At 40.7% G+C, this 21,466-nt stretch overlaps 1 protein-coding gene across 1 annotated transcript; it reads left to right on the forward strand.

Annotated features, from left to right (window-relative positions):
* Positions 1 to 10,447: 10,447 nt before the first annotated feature.
* On the forward strand, positions 10,448 to 18,720 carry LOC307123200 (alpha-2-macroglobulin-like protein 1; the record flags this gene model as incomplete). Its single annotated transcript, XM_079811649.1, is given in 33 exon segments — positions 10,448 to 10,847; positions 10,967 to 11,019; positions 11,106 to 11,126; positions 11,224 to 11,389; positions 11,467 to 11,551; positions 11,622 to 11,736; positions 11,814 to 11,934; positions 12,024 to 12,133; positions 12,209 to 12,379; positions 12,457 to 12,684; positions 12,752 to 12,927; positions 12,929 to 12,962; positions 13,038 to 13,187; positions 13,896 to 14,021; positions 14,089 to 14,182; positions 14,361 to 14,499; positions 14,584 to 14,809; positions 14,896 to 15,019; positions 15,091 to 15,212; positions 15,295 to 15,346; positions 15,442 to 15,525; positions 15,615 to 15,791; positions 15,918 to 15,993; positions 16,082 to 16,238; positions 16,336 to 16,410; positions 16,481 to 16,643; positions 17,404 to 17,588; positions 17,659 to 17,880; positions 17,953 to 18,074; positions 18,171 to 18,252; positions 18,335 to 18,418; positions 18,493 to 18,598; positions 18,680 to 18,720. Coding segments are annotated over 33 exon segments (4,287 nt in total).
* Positions 18,721 to 21,466: the final 2,746 nt, after the last annotated feature.

Genomic DNA, 21,466 nt, shown 5'->3' on the forward strand with positions numbered 1-21,466 from the left:
ACCATCCAACCGCCAACACGCCACGTGATTGACTTCCCAAGACATCGACCCAGAGACACGACCAGACCTTCAGCAAATCAAAGACCAGCGGGGAAAGAGAATCCCCTGTCTGAGAAGACACACAAACGCAAGTAATACCTCTAGATTCCGAGCTGAACTGGTGCATTATATTTATATTTATGCATTTGGCAGATGCTTTTATCCAAAGCGACTTACAGTGCCCTTATTACAGGGACAATTCCCCTGGAGCAACATGGAGTAAAGTGCCTTGCTCAAGGACACACTGGTGGTGACCGCTGGGATCGAACCAGCAACCTTCTGCGTAACAGTTCAGTGGTTTAACCCACTGGACCACCATCTCAAAGCATAGCATAGCATTAGATCAAATGTAATCACCCTGCCTAAGAAACGATAGGAGGTTAAATTACTGATCAATGGTTTCTTCAGGTCATGTGTCATGAGCTGATATAAAACATTGGATGACCGGTAATTTCCTGCAACTCAATTCAGCAAAAAATGAATTTTTAATTATTGGACAAAAAAGCTCCACAAGTAGTAACCTAGAATACTGTCTAACACTTGATGGCTGTTCTGTCAAGTCCTCGTCGTCAGTGAGGAACCTGGGTGTGCTATTTGATACCAATCTTTCGTTTGAAAGCCACGTTTCTAGCATCTGTAAAACTGCTTTCTACCATCTTAAAAATATATCTAAATTACGGCATATGCTCTCAATGCAAAATGCTGAACAGTTAGTTCATGCGTTCATGACCTCAAGGCTAGATTATTGTAATGCTCTACTGGGTGGTTGCCCTGCTCACTTAATAAATAAACTCCAGCTGGTCCAAAACACAGCAGCTCGAGTTCTTACTAGAACCAGGAAGTATGACCATATTAGCCCAGTTCTGTCAACACTGCACTGGCTGCCTATTAAACATCGCATACATTTTAAAATCTTACTTATTACTTACAAAGCACTAAATGGTTTAGCTCCCCAATACTTGAGCGAGCTCTTAACACATTATACTCCATCACGTCTACTGCGGTCTCAAAATTCTGGCCAGTTGATAATACCTAGAATATCCAAATCAACTGCAGGCGGTCAATCCTTTTCCTGTTTAGCTCCGAAACTCTGGAACAGTCTTCCTAAAATTGTTCGGGAAGCAGACACACTCTGTCAGTTTAAATCTAGACTAAAAACACATCTCTTTACTGTGGCATACACATAAAACACTTTTTCAATGAAACGATTGTTAGGCTGCATTAACTAGGTCAGCCGGAACCGGGAACACTTCCCATAACACCTGATGTACTCGTTACATCATCAGAAGAATGGCATCTACGCTAATGATAGTCTCTCTGTTTTATCCCTAGGTTTACTGCAGTCAGCCGGATCCGGGCCGTATCCAATACAGATGGTGGACCTGCGCCCAGAGAAGACCAACACAGGACCACGAAGTGTCTGCAGAGACCGTGATTAGACTCCCCCTGCAACTGCCTCATCGACACGGCATCTCAATAAACCCGTCTCCGGCGTGTTGACTCAGATCATTCGAATATTGCACTTTAATAATTATTTAATCAACATCATCCTCAATAAACCCGTCTCCAGCATGTTGCCCACGGTCCCTCGAATATTCTGATCTATTATGACCTCTGAGCTGTAAAGCTGCCAGAATAATAATAATAATAATACGCTGTTTGTTAATTGGCCAGAGGAGAACTGGCACCCCGACTGAGCCTGGTTTCTCCCAAGGTTTATTTTTCTCCATTAGGTCACCTGATGGGGTTTTGGTTTCCTTGCCACTGTTGCCTCTGGCTTGGCATGCTCAGTTGGGGACACTAAATTTTTCAACTAAACATCAAAATAAATCTAATTAATAAACTAAATTAACCATTTAATCAAAATTACTGATCAAATTATTGATCTAAAGCACACTCTGTCACTGTATGATAATTGAAATGAACTGATGACATCAGCGTTTTTTCCAGAATGGCTATACAGCTGAATAAAATTATGCTGCATTATTTTCCTGTTTAACACTGTAAAGCTGCTTTGAAACAATCTACATTGTTAAAAGCGCTATATAAATAAAGTTGACTGACTGACTGACTGATGTGTCATAAATGCATATATTGCTTACGATTTCATATTTTCTCTCTCTTAAAACTTATTCTTTGCCTCACCTTCTTCCTTCCTGCAACGTGTGTGAATGTGCGAGTGCGTGTGTTTATGTTAGATATTAGTTTGATGTGTTAGAGTAATCAATAAAGTTCCGTTTGTATTCAAAGATAACTGTTCTTGTGTTATGTGCTTATGAATTTAATGTCTTGAACTGCCGATCTAAGTTGGCTGTAAAATAGTGTTTCACTATTGTTCGGATATTAATATCCGCTGTAGAGTTGATATTTACGGCCCGTTCAAATGAACGCTGGAAGAGTTATTTGCTCGGCTGTAAAATAGACTCTCAAAATTCCCTATGAATTCATTAATTCATTCATTTGAGCTAAATATACATGTTTCCCTTTAACAGAGCCCCCTTTAAGTTCTTACACATCGGCGGACGAATAAGTTAAGGTGTAAACATTAATTCTGAATTATTTATAAATTATACAGGGAGTGCAGAATTATTAGGCACGTTGATTTTCTGATCATATTTTTTTTCCAGGCACATTTGACCAATTCCAAACCACAGTAATCCTAACTACTAGTACAAACTACTATTGATTTAGTATTTAATAATGTATAAGTGATATATAATTGTTCATGAAGGCTGGAAATGAAAATCACCTTATATTCAGGTGTGCAGAATTATTAGGCATGTTTTCTTTTACAGATAAATTGAGCCAAAAAAGAGATTTAACTCAGACTGAAAAGTCAAAAAGTATTAAATGCCCATGAGAAGGATGCAATACTAATGAAATACTAGACATTGCAGTTAAGGCATGACCATTGGACAGTGAAATGCTCGTTGGGTCAGCAGGGTCAGACAAAAACAGGTGGTGAAGAAAAGACACCTGTTAACCGCAAAAGAATTAAGAATTAAGGTGAAGAATTAAGGATGAAACCATCAGGAACCCTTTAGTCTCCAGCGCCACCATTTTCCAAAGCTGCAACCTACCTGGAGTCTCCAGAAGTGCAAGGTGTCAGGATCTCAGAGACTTCAGTTAGGTAAAGAATCCTAAAAAATGACCCCCACTAGATAAGAATCACAAGCTGAAGTGTTGTAAAATACATGAAGAAGGTTTTTTTATAGGCTTTATGGACAGATAGGTTGAGAGTGACTCTTGAAGGACCAGCACCACATCCTCTAGTACCACTGTTTGAAGAATTCATCTTCCAGAATCTGGCAGTACGTTTTGGGAGTTCATTTTAGTCCATCCTGAAGTCCGTTTTGCAGAGATGGACTAAAAATGAACTCCCAATGAACTCACCTGAATATAAGGTGATTTTCATTTCCAGCCTTCATGAACAATTATATATCACTTATACATTATTAAATACTAAATCAATAGTAGTTATTAGGATTACTGTGGTTTGGAATTGGTCAAATGTGCCTGGAAAACAAATATGATCAGAAAATCAACGTGCCTAATAATTCTGCACTCCCTGTAGTGTTATAGTGAAAGAGTCTCTTTCAATTTGATTCAATTCCACGTTAAGGTTATTACTTTATCTGACTCATAGTTGCTACAATAAATAAAAAATACATTTAAAATATGAACTATTTTATTAACTATTAAACCTACAACCTATAAATCAGAATAATAGTAATATAAATGCCTAAGCATTGCATTTATGTTGAGCAACTCAAATTTTCACTTCAGCTCAGGTATGACAAGTCTTTACGGTCTTCTGAAGGTTTTATGGCTTTTGTAAGAAGCAAAGAAATATTGGACAGAAACGAAACTTGGAACAAGAACAAGAGTAGAGATGCACGGATCAGCTTTAACGTCACCATAACATAATGTTATCATAACATATAAGCTACACTGAAGTAGATTGCTTAAAAAAAAAAAAACTTTGGCGAAATTACATTTCTTAAATAACCTAAACCAGGGTCGACAACCTATGCAGCACACGGAGGAGTAACTGCTGGAGTGTGAGGAAACATGAGAGATGTGTTTGTGTTTAATTCAGATAAAGTTCATTGCGCAGATCTAGGCTACGTTTTGAGCTAATCATTAATCATAGTAACACAGCTTGTTTTATTAAGTTAGGAGCTATAATAAGCCTGTGATTTAAAGTGTGAGATTTAAATTACACAGATCAATGAGCAGCTCTGAAAGCACGAGCGCACACAACAGTTACAGCTCGTTCTGCTATTTGTTGCGCTTAGCTTTGAGAACATTTCAATGGTGTATTTCGGTGATATCAAGTATACATAAAGTCTCATTAAACATTTCACCATGCTGGTATCTTCCATGAACTGCCGCAAATGAAGCTTATAAGCATTTTAAATGTCCAGCGTCGCATCCTGAAGCTCAACACACAGCTGTCTTCATTTAAAAATAGCGAGACTAAATGATATCACCAGTGCTGATGCCGCTCTCTCTCGCATTGCAGTCTCTGATCTTGAGATGAGCTGACACCGAAAGATAAAGAATGACACACATTCATTGCGTTTTACCGTGAAATGAGAGTTCCGCGTCTTTATTAAAATCAACACATTAATGATTTATCTCTCATCCACCTGCTATTTTTAGAATGTTACTTTTTATTACTTTACCCACCTGACCCGCGGATATAACCGCAATCCGCGCAGTATGCGAAAGTCCTCACACAATGTCTTTCTGCAACATTACCCTGTGTGTAGTTAAATGCACTACACAAAGTTTTGAGGCAAATTATTTTGCCTCGATGCTTTTTTGAATTGGAGTAACTCAAGGAATCGATTCAGCCCTAATGAGAACAAATGGGGAAAAGTCATGCGAGAGGAGGCAATCCATCGCTCTATGATTGGGTGTGATTGGTTATGATTGGTATGTGCAATAAATCCCACCTTGTTTTCCTACACATTCCAAGTTTGCGACTCAGTTTGAATGAACAAAATGAAGGCATTTAATTGGAAGACTAAAAAGTAAACAACTCAGCCATTTAGATATTCATGATATATTTTCACGGATGATGTCATGTTGGCCTCTTCAGACTGGGATGGTTTGAAGCTGGGATGAGAATCCGCACCTCCAAGTCCGAGGCCATGGTTCTCAGTCGGAAAAAGGGTGGCTTGCCCGCTTCAGGTTGGTGGAGGAGCTCAAGTATCTTGGGGTCTTGTTCAGAAGAGAGGGAATCCTTAACGGGAGACTTGACAGATGGATCGTTGCAGCTTCTGCAGTAACGCCGTCGATGTACCGGTCTGTCGTGGTGAAGGAGCTGAGCTGTAAGGCAAAGCTTTCGATTTACTGGTCAATCTATGTTCCTATTCTCACCTATGGTCATGAGTTGTGGCTCATGAACGAAAGAACAAGATCCCAGATACAGGCGGCTGAAATGAGCTTTCTCCCCAGGGTGGCTGGGCGCTCCCTTAGAGATAGGGTGAGAAGCTCGGTCACTCAGGAGGAGCTCAGAGTAGAGCTCCTTTTAAAGACGAAGCTTATAAGCTCAAGCTTATAAGCTCCTCCACATCGAGAGGAGCCAGCTTAGGTGGCTCTGGCATCTGTTTCAGACACCTTCCCGGGGAGGTGTTCTGGGCACGTCCCACCGGGAGGAGACCCCGGGGAAGACCTAGGACACACTGGAGGGATTATGTCTCCCAGCTGGCCTGGGAACGCCTCAGTTTTCCTCCGGAGGGGTTAAGGAAGTGTCTAGGGAGAGGGAAGTCTGGGCATCTCTGATTAGACTGTTGCCCCTGCGACCCGGCCTGTTTACTATGACAGGAATAAAATAAATAAATGTCAAACATTGCTCTCTAAGTCTTTAAAAGGTGTAAAGTTTTTAATATGAGCTCTTAATCATACATTATACCTATGGAAGCTTGTTTCCGCCACAGAATAAAAAGAAAAGGTAATTGCGACTTTTTATCTTTCGCTATCCTGACTTTTTCTTGCAATTGGGAGTTATAAAGTAAAAGCTGCAAGACATATAAACTCGCAATTGCAAGAAAAAAAGTCTATAAGTTTATAGTCATGTTGTGAGTTTATATCATGCAATTCTGACTTTATAACATAATTGCAAGTAATGATTTCATCCCTAAACAATGGTAGCATCACTTTTAATAAATAAAACAAAAAGATTTTTAAAAATAGATGAACATACATTATGTAACGAAGCCCATGGGTTAGGACAGTGTTTCCCAGCCTTTTTTCGGTCATGGCACCCTTTGAAAATGTTTTTTGTGGCACCCCCTCGCATTCGTTACGCTAGGGGTATAACGGTACAGATTGCTCACAGTTCACTTTGTATCACGGTTTTAGGTTCACCGTTTCGGTACGGTATTTGCTATGTTCAGGGAAAAAAGGACTACTGTCAAATAAAAATAAAGAAAATAATAAGAACAAATAATTTAAATACAAGCAGCAGCACAAATAAATACTATTGAGCAAAGATATTAATAAAATAAACTATGCTTTTCAGGTTTTTCAGGTAGGCTACGTCTAACATTAGTTTTCAGGTACAAAAAATGATCTAATGTAAAATAACATTGCATTATTTGACTGTATAAATTAAAGATTAATCCTATTAAACTTAAAAGAGAAGCATAAATGAAAAGCATTTCAATCAAGAGCAGTGATTGATGTCCTTGTCTTTTGTTGTTTGACATTAAACAGACAGCAGTAAAGGCTACTGCCCCTTTAAGACCTAATGCTCGGATATGCGTCGTCTTTCTCTACTGTATAAAGTTTACTTAAGGCATATATAGACTATTTCTGCTAGAGTACTCATCAAGATGGACATGTTGACATACTTTTTGTGTGAGTTTGTCCGTTCAAGAGCAAGACTTTAAAGAGAACTCAATATTTGCGCGCTGTGAGACGTGTGCGCGCTTTCGGGTGAGTGCACAGACACACGCGCGTCTTCTCGTTCGCGTCTTCTGGCACTCCACCCGGGTGATGACGGCAAAAATGACTGGTCATATTCGAACATACGGCAGCACTCGCATGCATTGAACAAAGTTTACAGAGAGAGAATTATTTGAAAAATGTGAACAAAATTTTTTTGAAGGACTTTTACACGGCACCCCTGCTCTCGTCAGACGCCACCCCGGTTGGGAAACACTGGGTTAGGACACAGGGCTGCTTACTTATCCTGTATGGAACATTTTAGGTTCCGTAAAAGCAACAATCTTTAACATAAGCCTTGAACATGCAGTCAAGCCAGTCGCGGTTTGGCATGGCCAAGAAGGCATTCAGATCATTCAAACCAAAAAATTTCTTAGTTCAGACTTCAGGTACATCAAATCACTGCTGGGTTTTTTTTTCGTTTTCTCAGAGACAGATGCAGTTGTAACATTTAAGCATTTTATTTGTGTAGGCCTATTTCATTTTTTTAAATGGTCTTAATCTACCGTCTTAACAATTCTAAAATTTCTTTCATTTTTAGGATTAAAAAAACCTACAGGTCAATCAACAACAGCTCACTCTATAACACTTAGCAATACCGTTGACTAATGAATTTGCACATGGTTTGTCATAAGCCCTATTCGCACAGGATTAGTATTATCTGGGGACCTCGTGTGATTTAGAAATTACTCCCCCACATCTGAATTTTGCATGGCACATTCGCACAGGATAAGCAAGCCTGTGATTTTACTCAAATTTACTGACTATCTCCCGGATATGATGTCAAGACTTGTAAATGTTTTTTAGTTATAGATATAGCTGTATGAAATTATAAACAGTCGTATCGATATCATTTTGCTTATTTTATAGTAATAAAAATAATTTAGTTCAGTTAGAGAACAGACGCTACAATTAAAAACTGAATTGAGCAATATAATAACAGTATACGGCGAAAGATTCAGTTTCAAAGCTAAATGTAAAAGTGTTTTTGTGTTTTTCATTAAGAATAATATTAAACGCATTCAAACAATTTACTCAGAGTTTTCACTTAACCTCCTTTCTGAAACGGGCCCCTGGAACGCAGCATTTGATCACAGACATTCTCTGCAATTATTACAAATCACTAGGGGCGCGATTCAGAAAGGAGGTTAAATGAAAACTCTGAGTATGTTAACCCTGAAATAAGGGAAACTCTGGGTTTTCTGTTTCAGAATGGGAGGTATGTCAAACCCGAGAAAGCAGGGTAAGTCAAGCCCGTTTCTAAAAGAGAGGTAACTTATACTCAGAGTCAGTTACTAGGGTAACTTACTCTGTGAACCTAACCTGGTCTGGAGCAGGTTTTCTTTGGTAAACCCAGAGTTTCTTTCAGTCTCCTCCCCTTTTTTAAAGCGCCAGCTGTGTTTAAATAGTTTATTCATTCATTCAAACTGCACAAATGCTTTTTTACTGAGTATTTTTGGCCGTATTTCCAAAAAAATATACATTTAATCTAAATCTAAAGTAAGCGAAGTTTATTTAAAACAAATTCAATTATCTGCCACTTGACAAAAATACATAGTGAGAAAAGTATTCTTTGCAGTGGAGGTACATTCATTCATTGCTTTCATCATGAGGACACTGTCAAACGGACAAAAATGGCATGTCCTTTTGGCTTTTATACAGGAAGGATCCTGGCGTTCACTTGATAAACCTCTAGAAGTAACCTATAATTAGAATTTCCTTTAGGATTTCCAGTGGTTGGACGCATTGATGACACGCATATTCCCATCATCACACTTTCTGAAAACGGATTACTGTATGGAATGGAAGGATGCTGCCAGATGGTAGTACAAGATATATGCCATAACCACCACCACAGCTGTTAAATACATTTATTTACAATTTTTATGGTCATCTTTATTTCCTACAAATACTTTATTCTTTTTCCTGATGGATGTTAATTTTCTTCCATCCATCTCCTCTTCATCTGTCAGTGGTGCTGGTGTTTGGCTGGCCTGAGTAGAAGTCAAATGTTAATGTTATTACCCTAATTAATAAATGTAACAGGCGGGATCAGAGAACATTTCATTATGTGAAAAGAGCATAGACCCTTTTCACATTTCTGGGTTTCTCAGAACGGAAGTCGTCATAGGGTTAACTTTTATAGCGGTGAATGAAAGAATACATTAAATATATATTTTTTGTGTCCCCATTTGCTCAAATAGCAAAAGAAAAACTCCACAATAATAATTTAACAACTTTCAAAAAGAGGGAAAAAATAGAGTGAGTTTAGAAACACTCACAGCAGCGGTAACTTGTTTTTTGTAATTTGATGCAAAAGTAATATAATACAAAGTATTAGTGTTATAAATGTACATAGGCCTACAGTTAAAAAAACAACAAAAAAAACACAAAAAAACATTGCTGGATTTACGATATTGATGACCATTAAAACACGTCATCACTGTCTGTGAAAAGGGTCTGTGGGAAAAGCTGCTGCACTTTGGACACTGAATGATATTTGATTAATATGTCAAATGTTTGTAAAGTCATTAAACCTACACTCATGAACATTTTATGCTTAAAGCTTTACCTGATTGAATTATGTTTTTATTTTTCATTTTTAGCTGCTGCCACATTCTTTTTTTGCCTTTTGGATACCATGAAAATTAAACTTAATTAAAATAATTAAGAATTAAACTTACATATTGACCCGGAAGTATGTGAACGTCTTTTTTTTGTTGGGTGCTGTTGCCATGGTGAATCGTAATATCGTAGCTCCATTGATTGTGGCTTTTCATAGTTGGAGTGCATGTGCTTAACTCAGAGTCAGTCTACTCAGAGTTGATTGAACTACCTCAAATCAGCTGTTCTGAAACCCAAAACTCAGAGTTTCCCATCTCAGAATAAGTCAACTCAGAGTTCAGGTTTAAACTCAGAGTTGGTTGAACCTCCTTACTGAACCGGGCCCCAGAGGTCCCCAGATAATACTAATCCCGTGCGATTAGGGCTATAGACATTGATTTTCACCACAGGGGGTCTTTAAACACTTAACGAATGAATCTCGTTAATTTAATTGATTAACCACCACCTGCAATTAATTGTATCTACCCTCAAGACATTTCTATTGCCAGAGGATAAAGTGTGCTGATAATTAAAAGTGTTTAAATATCACTGCCATCATCAATGCAGATCATTAAGAGAAGCTGTTGAGCAGTAAACAGCAGTAGAGCTTAACAGAGGTTTCTGAAAGAGACAAGTGATTCTTGTTTGGTGTTGGATGATCGCTCTTAATGGCTGTGAGGGAGATTTGTGTTTGGAAAGGGCTCATTTTAGCTCTCTTCATTTTTGCTGTTGCTGGACAGACACCAGGACCGTAAGTATCATTAAATGTTTGGAGTGAACACAAGTGTCCTGATGTTGGTTCTAGGCTGTTGGGGTTGTACTAAAAGTATTTTTCCACAGGTTATTCATGGTGACATTCCCTGCAGTGATTGAGTCTGGATCTGATGCCAAATTATGCGTAACTCTTCTGAAACCCCAAGAGAGTCTCACGATGACAGTTTCTCTGCTTGATGACAACAGGGCAACTCAACTTGTGCAGCAGGTTTCTTCTACACCGTTTCACCGCTGCTTTAGTTTCCAGGTCTGTTATCATGAGACATGTGGCTTTTTCTTGTCTGGTTTGTTGTATGTTAACGGAGTTCCTCTACAGGCTCCTCGAGTAGATGGAGAATCTGTGCAGAAACTGAAGGTGGAAGTTCAAGGGAGGGTCTTCAGAGCGACTGAAGAGAGGAAAGTCATGTTCAGAAGTTACCTGCCGTTGACCTTCATCCAAACAGATAAACCCATCTACAATCCAGGACAAACGGGTGAGCTGTGAATGACCCTTTGTTGAGTATTAGAGCTGTAAACTGTCCATTATGGTACAAGTTCTGATCATCAAGTGCATTTTGCAATTAATGTTAGCATTTATTGCGGTCTCTTGCAGTGAATTTCAGAGTTGTTACCATGGATCCCAAATTTGTGCCTTTTGATCAGATGGTAAGACCTGACCATGAGAATTGCACATTTGCTGCATTTGTTAGTGCTTTTAAATGCCTAATATTCCGGTCTTTTGTGTCTTTCAGTACAATCTGATGGTGGTGGAGGTGAGAATTTGCTCCAGTGCAAGTCTTTGAATGGAGCTGTGGTGATTTTATGTACTCTTGCTTTTTATCTTTCCTGAGATGTTAATTGTTTTAATAGGACCATAATAATAACCGGATTGGTCAGTGGACAAACATTTCCTCAACGGGGATGATCTTGCAGCTTTCTCATGAGTTGAACCCAGAGGCTCAGATAGGGATGTACACACTAAATGCTTTTATTGGTGACCGAATGATCTCCCAAGTTTTCGAGGTTAAGAAATATGGTAAGTTGTGTGTGTGTGTGTGCAGCAGTTCATCAACAGATCTGAGGTCTTAATCTAAAGCCTTGTTTCTGGTTTAGTTTTGCCCAAATTTGACGTGACCGTAAACACCCCACAGACGTACAGCGTTGCAGATGTGGGACTGAAAGTTGAGGCTTGTGCCAAGTGAGCAATGTTTTTATCATTTCGTCTTGTGGTTGGTCAGTTCTTGCTCTCATTCTTTGATGTTTCCCAGATACACGTATGGCCAATCTGTACCTGGTCAAGCGTTGGTGGAAGTGTGCCGTGATCCCTTTCCATACGTTGAGGTTCCTGATTTGACCCGTCAGTGCCTGAATAAAATTGCAAAGGTGTGACTCCTGCCTTACCACTGAGGGTTTGTCTTCTGTTTGTGCTTGACTTAAATATGACTCTCTCCTGCTACCAGATGAACGCCACGGGCTGTGCCTCTCTTACTGTCGCTACATCAGTGTTTTTCAACACCAAGTTTGAAAACAATATGCAAGATGCTTTTCTTGTAAATGTGAACGTCACTGAGGAGGGAACAGGTGAGCTATTGGCTGAGCTGAACCAACAGCACATGCTTAAAATGGATGTTCACGTTCTAATTTTTATTATTTTTTTTTTTCCTGTCCAGATGTAATGATGTCAAAATCTGCAACGGTGTCCATTACGTTTGAAGTTGGCAAAGTCACGTTTGTGGACACCCCGGATTATTTTGAACCTGGATCAATGATTAAGGGAAAGGCGAGTAAAAGCTTGTCCTTGGTTGCGGAAGACTTTTCATTGGTTCCCTTTCCTAACCTTGATCATTCCCAACAGATATCCGTGTCTCGTTTTGATGGGACTCCAATCGCGAACAAAGCGGTGTATCTCTTAGATGGCAACAGCTGGCCAAACAAACGGCTGCTGAATCTGACCACAAACCAGAACGGACTGGCCATGTACTCCCTCAACACTGCTAATCTTCCTAAAGCTGATCTCAATCTGGTGGTATGATTTGCTCTTTATATTGTGACATGATGAGATTTCTCTCTCACAAGAAACTGATTCCGTTCATTATTCCCCAGGCAAGTGTGACTCCAGAGGTTGTTTATAGTTACAAATCACCATACTTCACTACAGATACGAGGGTCGTTCAGCTTCTCCAACCTGCTTCTCCTGACAGCCCATCATTTAGTGAACTGACTGTAGTGAAGCTCGATCAGCCGCTCAAATGTGGTTCTGCTTTCCCAGTGACCGTGAAGTATTCTTTTGTTGGCGAGACTGGCGACTACAGCGTTGACATCATCTATATGGTGAGTGGACATTTTTTGTGTCCTGGTATGTTTGAGCACCTTGTATCACCTGTTTGTCTTCTGTCAGGTCTCGTCCAGAGGAGTGATCATCCTCCATGGATTTCAGACAGTCAGAGCGAGGGCATCTGATACAGTCACAAGCGGCTCGGTGTCGTTCCAACTGTCTGTCAGTGTCGACATGGCTCCAGCAGTGCAGATTCTGGTCTACGGTGTTCTGCCCAGTGGGAATGTAGTTACTACTAGTGTCGTTTGGCACTGAAATGTGTTTCCAAAACCAGGTATGATGTACACTAGCATCTTTTTAGCTTAATGTGGGGAATGGTGATGTGCCCTAAAGTGTTTTCTTGTTCCAGGTTTCTCTACAGTTTTCTCCTGCTACGGCCGTTCCTGCTGAGGGAAATGTTCTGACCGTCTCTGCTCAAGCAGGATCTCTATGTGGCCTTAGCGCTGTAGATCAGAGTGTCCGGATCTTGGAGCCAGGAAGACGCCTGAGTGCTGAAGTGGTATCAGTGTGCCTGTTTTAAACCATGGTTTCTCATTTAGACTTCCTAAAGACAGACTTCAAGGATCAATTAAGATTAATTTAAAAAAATATGAATTGGGCTTGAACTGCACAATTGTAATCCTCCACGGCATGTTTCTTGCTTGTAGATGGTTTAACACTAGGCCTATGTTACATGTGTGAATCAGTGGGCGGGGCTAAACAGGCAGTGAATAAGTAGGCGTTGATCTTCTGCAGAGGCAGTGTTTCACTACACTGACGTCACAGCCTGGCACATTCTGAGATCGATCGCTTGCTGGGCCTGGTGTCTATAAAAGCTATTCTTTGACTAACAAGGAAGTTTTCAGCTCTGAAACTTACAGGATATCCTTATTACCATGACCTTTTATATATCAAAAGCTCAAGGGAAAGTTGATCTCAATTCATCACCCCTTTAATGTAGGTGTATTATGTGACCATGTTGAATATGGTCTGCCTGATGCTATTTTTCTTACAAACCCATCAATTTGCTGCAGAAGGCTCTTATTAACCGGAGCCGTGTGGATTACTTTTAGAATTAAACTTTATTTTAAATTAACTGAACTCTCCCTTTAAATCTGTATCCAAACATCCCACTTCAGTTTACTCATACAGCTTTCATCTAACTACTTATTTTTACTCGATTAATGTGGTTCACTGATCCATGTGCTTTATTTCCCCCTGTTCTCAGGTGTTCAACTTGCTCCCAGTGCTATCACTATCAAATTATCCATATGAAGTTGAGGATGAAGAGGACTGTCTGAATGTTCGACCCCGTCGGGCTGTTACTACAGATCAAGCCTACGAAACCTTCAAGGTAGGAAGTTTATCCTATTACTAAATGCTCCATTTTCAAACATCTTATGTTTGTCTTCATTTTGAAGAACGCAGGGATGAAGGTTGCAACAAACTTGCCTATCAGAGCCCCTCAGTGTCTGATGTACAGAGGCCTGAATTATTATCGCAACTTCCGTGATGGTATGTCTGCCTGTTAGTTTGACTCTTGCTTTAGAAATTGCTACATGACTTGCAGATTCAGTTGCTATAACTCAATTTATACTGGTTCTAGACCAGCTCTGTGTAATGTGATGGGGAGTTCATCAATTCTGACAAGCCTCAGAATTTAATATTGGGACCGCAAACAATTGTCTTGCAGTGATGTATTTTCGTGGTCGTCCTGAAGCCATGGCAATGGCGGCTGCTCCAGTAGAAAGTGAGGGTGGTGCTTCCTCTTTTGACGTGACCGTTAGAACTTACTTTCCAGAAACATGGATCTGGCAGCTTGCTCAAGTGGGGTTGGTGTGAACTCTTTGATTCCCTCTAAAGCCAGTGTTTACTTCTCGTTCCCATTTATTTCTGTCTTTTCTGCTCCCCTTCAGAGCCACTGGATCCACACAAGTTCCTCTCACTGTTCCTGACACCATCACCACATGGGAGACTGAGGCGTTCTGCCTGTCCTCCAAAGGATTCGGTCTGGCTCCTCCTGCTCTGCTGACGGTCTTCCAGCCCTTCTTCCTGGAGCTCTCTCTGCCGTACTCCATCGTCCGTGGGGAGTCGTTTGATCTGAAGGCCACAGTCTTCAGCTATCTGTCCAAGTGCATCATGGTCTGTCTTGGTTTATTTACCTTTTTATATAATGGATCTGTGTATAGAGAAGGTCCCATTTTTGCTCTGTGCTCTTTCATTGGCAGGTTAAAGTGACTCCAGCTTCATCCACAAACTTCACTCTTAAACCATATTCTGATCCGTACTCGTCCTGTCTTTGTGCCAATGGGAGAAAGACCTTCAAATGGACTCTCTCAGCTTCTGTTCTCGGTCCGTTTTTGTACCGTTTATGAACATGCTAAAAGTATGTGGTGTTGCTCACTTCCTGTCTGTCACTGTAGGAGCTGTCAATGTGACTGTCAATGCTTCAGCTGAACCATCCCAGACTCGATGTGGCACTGAGGCCGTGACCGTGCCGACGAGAGGACGCATTGACGTTGTCACGCGAAGTCTTCTTGTCCTGGTAAGTGTTAACCAGCCTTCTGGCATTTGATCATAGAGCTCAGTCTGCTTTACTGATGTGGTGTTTTATTCCCTTTTTAAAGCCTGAAGGAGTTGAAAGGACAAACACCCAGAGTTGGTTACTGTGTCCAAAGGGTTTGTTTTCACTCAATGATTCCCAAACACGCTCTCCCTGTATAGCCAAACATTAGCCTAGTGCTCAATGCTGATCTATTCTGTTTGGTATGCAGGAACTGTTCTTTCTGAGGATGTGACTCTGACGTTTCCAACAAATGTTGTTCAGGGATCTGCCAGATGCTCCGTTTCAGTCCTTGGTAAAGCATCTCCATTGAGTAGAAAGTGGTGCATGATGTTTGGCAGAATAACTTTGTTTCTGATGTGGGTTTTATGCTTCCTCTTGTAGGGGACATAATGGGTCGTGCACTGAAGAATCTAGATGGGTTGTTACAGATGCCATCTGGATGTGGAGAACAGAATATGATCACTCTTGCTCCAAATATCTACATCCTGCTGTACCTGAAGGTCACGGGGCAACTCAAGGCAGCCATTCGAGAGACCGCCACAGGCTACCTTAATAGCGGTATGGATATGCAGATTGAGTGTTGGAGAATAAATCTAAAGGACATCCAGTCCTGTGCTCCCCATTTGAAGGGGTTAAGACTCTAATACCCCACCCCCTACAATATGTGGTTTTTGACTTGAACAGGATACCAAGGACAACTGAACTACAGGCACAGTGACGGCTCATACAGCACTTTTGGCTATGATGCATCCAATACATGGTGAGTTTCATGATATTATTCTAGTCTTGCATGACATCTGAGTCACCAGCATTTAAGTTCAGTTTAACAACACTTCCTCCATGGCCAGGTTGACTGCCTTTGTCATGAGGTCTTTTGGTTTGGCAACGCAATTTGTCTTCATCGATCCGACTGTCCTTCAGAGTGCAAAGGACTGGCTAATAAGCCAGCAGGGTTCAAATGGCTGTTTCATGCAACAGGGAACTTTATACCACAACGACATGAAGGTACATGTTATCAAATGGACCATAACCCATAGGCTCTGTCTGAGGTTTATTTTTACAAATGTGTATATCATTTTTCTTTTTAATCCGTGTGTTTCAGGGTGGAGTTGGTGATAATGTGACCATGACTGCCTACATTGTCGCATCTCTGCTTGAACTAGGCGGCCCTGTCAAAGTAAACCTCTTCAGTAGTTGTATGACATCCTACTGTTCTGGCTTTTGTCTAATGTCTGCTTTGCTTTCAGGATCCCGTCATTACCAAGGCTCTGTCCTGCTTGAGGCCTGTTGTTGGGAACCTGAGAAACACTTATGCCATGGCTCTGCTGGCGTACACCTTCAGTCTTGCTGGAGAGACCACCACTCGATCACAGCTTTTAACTGCCTTGAAGAACCGTGCCATTTCTGAAGGTGAAATTCAATGCTTAAGACTTTATATACAGCTCAAGATGAACATAGGCTGGTGAATGTCAGAGTTCTTGATAAAGTAGAACTTGCGTAAATGCAGGAGCTCATCCATAAAGTGGCTAAACGGGAAGTTATCCATATAAACACAACGAAAGATGTTGACCTGCTCCAACTGTCAATTTCTTAACAGAGCCTATGATTAAGTGTTATATACTTTGCACAAGGTTTAAGCTGCAAACATCAACCATTTTCACTGTAAATATTTCTCACTTCATTACTTAGTAGTTTTGCTAGGACAACTCCATTAGTTAAAGACTACAATGCTCATGACTATCATTGCTCAGCTAATTCAATCATAAATCTATAAATGCAGTATCATTAAAAAGTTTGGTCAGTTGTGTATAGAATTTGTCAAGGCTGCATAAAGTTGTCTATACACAATGTACCACAGTTTTCGAAGTCTTAACTCTCGCTCTTAAGATTGTTTCAAATAAATGCGCTCTCTCGCTGGGCTTTTAAAGGGGCTTTGAGCACCAAATCAGCATTATTTCTGAAGGATCATGTGACTGAAGAATAGAGTAATGGCCAATGAAAAGAAGCACAATTTACATTTGTGCATTCAAATGCAGCCTATGAATCTTTCCAAAACAATCTTGCTTGCATGATCGTACAAACACTTGTTGCAATTGGTCCTGGACTCCAGTGTGACTGACACACCTTAACCCTGAATTTGTATTCTTTGGCATAACTTTCTCCTCTTTAGGCACTAGGCTTCATTGGTCTCAGACGGCATCTGGTGATACTCTGTCGGTGGAGATCAGTGCTTACATGCTGCTAGCAGTTCTCACTGAACGGCCTCTTACGACGGCTACTCTGGGCTATGCTAACCGCATTGTCAACTGGCTGGTGACCCAACAGAATCCCTATGGAGGCTTCTCCTCCACCCAGGTGCTTCTGACTACCAAACATGAGCCCAATCATTCATGAGTGGAGTTTTTAATCTGGTGCTTGTTTTCAGGACACAGTGGTGGCTCTTCATGCCCTGTCTGTGTACGCTGCTCAAGTCTTCAGCTTGGACGGCTCCAGCACCGTTACCGTACAGTCCTCAGTGATAGGAGGAGACTCTTACAGCTTCAGCGTGAATCGGGACAACAGGCTGCTGTATCAGGAGAAGCCCCTGAAGAACATTCCTGGCACATATAGTGTTAAAGCGTCAGGATCCACTTGTGTGTCTGTGCAGGTCTGTATCTTCAGCTCCTTTACGGGTTTGCTGCGCACATAAAAATCTTACTGTGCTTTACTTGTACTATAGGTTGCATGTTTCTACAACATCCCAACACCCATTAAAGATACCAAAACACTGAGCGTTGCCGTAAGGGTGACTGGAGACTGCCGACCGCTTGGAGCCAATCTCATGTTGAACTTCACGGTGAAGTAAGAACGGCTTTGACTTTGTCCTGAAACAAGTTTGTCCCTGACAGAGGGGAACTGCTTTCTTGATCCTGTTGACTAAACTTTATTTGTCTTCAGATACAACGGAGCAAAAGCAACTACTAACATGGTTCTAGTGGATGTTAAACTCCTGTCGGGCTTCACAGCTGATACATCACTGGTTCGTAAGATTTGGAAAATCCCAAGATGCTTGAAGCTCCTTCAGATGTAATTGTCTGTAAACATTGGTCTCTTCCCCTCAGCTTGGATCTCCACCCCAATCGTTTGCCCCACTAGTGGAGCGAGTTGATGCTGAAGAGGATCATGTCCTAGTGTATCTGAAAGAGGTGAGACTGGGTTTAATCACTAGCTGCCATCTTGTGTCCTGTATGTGGTGCTGTTCATCCTTTCTGTCTTGCAGGTTCCCAAAGGCGTCCCCATGAGTTACACACTCCAGCTGAAACAGGTTCTTCCAGTGAAAAATCTCAAGCCAGCAATCATCAGCATTTATGACTACTATCAGACAAGTATGCTTTCATCCTAATCATGCTTTTTCTCTGGCTGAACTCCCTGAACTTGATCCGGCTCATTTCATGTTCCTCTTTCAGGTAATGCGTATGAGACCACCTACACATCTCCCTGTCCATGACTCTGCTATAGGACATGACTCAAATAAATTATTTAATGCAATCACTTGTTTGCCTTTTTTGTTGGACATCTGACAAGTGTTGCAGGGCACTGTTTTTAAGACCAGTAACTACACTTCCAAAAATACCTTCCTTAGTCAATTTTTGCACAAGAATTTGTAGTCTACAGGACTATTGCCCTGTCTAAATACCCACACTTGTGGTGTAGGTCACTTGAGAGTGGAATTTATGACACAAGACAGTCTTGCATACGTACACACAAAGTGCAGTGCCCTTAATGCGCACTAAACCTAAACTCTTGAATACCGCTCAAGGTGAAACATATCACATGTACAGGAACTCGTGTTCCCCAAAATCACTGTCAAGGGAAACCTTCCAAGTTTAATCAGAACTTTCATATCTTTGCACAAAGTGCAACACTGTGCATTATGTACAACATTTGCAACTGATTTGATCACTTGTGAAATCCAAAATTGAACTTATCAAAAACAATTGTGTGCATAGCCTGCATATGATGGTATTGACCAGATGACTTGTAAAGAGCTTATAAAATATAAAGGAGTCAAAATGGCAGCAGGAATTCTGCCGTCACAAAGAGCTGGTGCCAAAACTGAACTTTTGATGGGCAACATCACTACAAGAGAAACATATGCATGAGCATTCTGTGTTTAAGGTCTCCATCCGGTTTATAGGTCAGTGAGTTCAAATTGAACCAGTTCAGTTGGAAGAGCTCCTAGACCTATCTTTTCAGCAGTCTTGTATTTAGCAGTGCACGCCAAGGTTTGGATGTCAGTGTTCACACTAACTCAAATTAACTGCACTAAGAGTAATTGCCCCAGGGTTTGTTTTAATTGAACCAAACGTGCCAAGTGTGGACACACCCTTAGTACACCAAAACTAACTGATGTATATACAACTTGGGGGCATTTCCTCCTGAGGAAACATGGGAGGCAGTGTCTCCATATTCTAATGTTTTTTTTTTTCTAATCCAATTGTTTAAAACCACGGAAATATTCCTAAATAAGACCTCAATTGTATCATTCGTTTTTCTAAATGAAGTGTCCAACAGTGACACCTGCAGGTCAGGTTACAGCCAGTGGCACGCCTCCTCTGTCCCCATTGTTTTAATAGACACCCCAATGCGTGTGGAGAATAATGAGAACTAAGGCTGTAGCTATCAAATTTTAGTAATCAAGTATTCTACCAATTTCCCCATCAATTAATCAGGTAAGTACTTTTTCTTTATTCAAGGGCAATGCTAAATATACAAGAGAAAATAAGTTGGGTATCTTAAAGTGAACTAATTTGTTTCCTTTTTTTCAGAAAAAATAAGTTTTATTGCTGAAATTGCATACATTATCTGAGAAAACTAAACTAATTTAGTGCATTCAATTGCCAAATATTCAAAATGCAATTATATAATGTAGCAAGTATGGGCGCAGACATATAGAGGAATGAATCTTCCAAATTATTTGATCAAATGAACATCCCTTTTTACAAAGCCCAAATTCAGCTCCAGACCCCAGGAAATCAACCATCTATCACGGAGGCTCCATTCTGCCCGGAGCTACTAGTTGTAGATAATAATTAACCGACTTCCTATGGACTTTTGTCCAAAACTTAGACAAAGAAACAAACCAGATCTCTCTTTTCAATGACTGGTAAATGAACTCCACATGACACAGCTAAAACTCCAAGCAAACTCACAGAAACTGTTACATATGGAGTGCATCAAATCACTGATTATTGGACTTTCATTCAAATAGCCTTCGACATAGCTTGTTAGTGTGTTTACAACTGATACACGTGACTATTATGCATGTGTATCACTCCCAATTCATGCAATTATATAACTATTGAATGAGTGGATGAATACTTTTGTGTTCGTATGGGTATAATCCAACAGATGAGCTGAATGAAATCTTTATAGAATTGATCATGTCCTTATAGTAAGAAATTAGGCCTAAATTTACTCCCTAATTGGCCAGAACCCATCCAGGGGATGGGCAAATATTTGAGTTTAATCTCAGAACACGAAGGAAGAATCCAGTTCAGAGTTGTTCAGGGTTGACCAGATTGAGTTCTGAACGGAGAACTCCCAGGAGACGATCTGGCGATCGTGGCAGACCAAGATCAGAGAAATTGGGTCAAACAACGATTTCATTCAGGCCATCTGCTCTTCTCTCACTTTCCTTTCTTTTACTTAAAGTTTATTTTCTTTCCGTTAAGTCTCGGGTTCTGTTAATTTCCGCCGCAAAATTTTCTCAACAACGAGTTTCTAACAGCGCGCTTCAACTTCAAACAACGCCCACGAGACTACCATCCAACCGCCAACACGCCACGTGATTGACTTCCCAAGACATCGACCCAGAGACACGACCAGACCTTCAGCAAATCAAAGACCAGCGGGGAAAGAGAATCCCCTGTCTGAGACGACACACAAACGCAAGTAATACCTCTAGATTCCGAGCTGAACTGGTGCATTATATTTATATTTATGCATTTGGCAGATGCTTTTATCCAAAGCGACTTACAGTGCCCTTATTACAGGGACAATTCCCCTGGAGCAACATGGAGTAAAGTGCCTTGCTCAAGGACACACTGGTGGTGACCGCTGGGATCGAACCAGCAACCTTCTGCGTAACAGTTCAGTGGTTTAACCCACTGGACCACCATCTCAAAGCAAAGCATAGCATAGCATTAGATCAAATGTAATCACCCTGCCTAAGAAACGATAGGAGGTTAAAT

This window comes from Gobio gobio (genome assembly GCF_949357685.1).
Source record: "Gobio gobio genome assembly, chromosome: 1".
NCBI classification, from domain to species: domain Eukaryota; kingdom Metazoa; phylum Chordata; class Actinopteri; order Cypriniformes; family Gobionidae; genus Gobio; species Gobio gobio.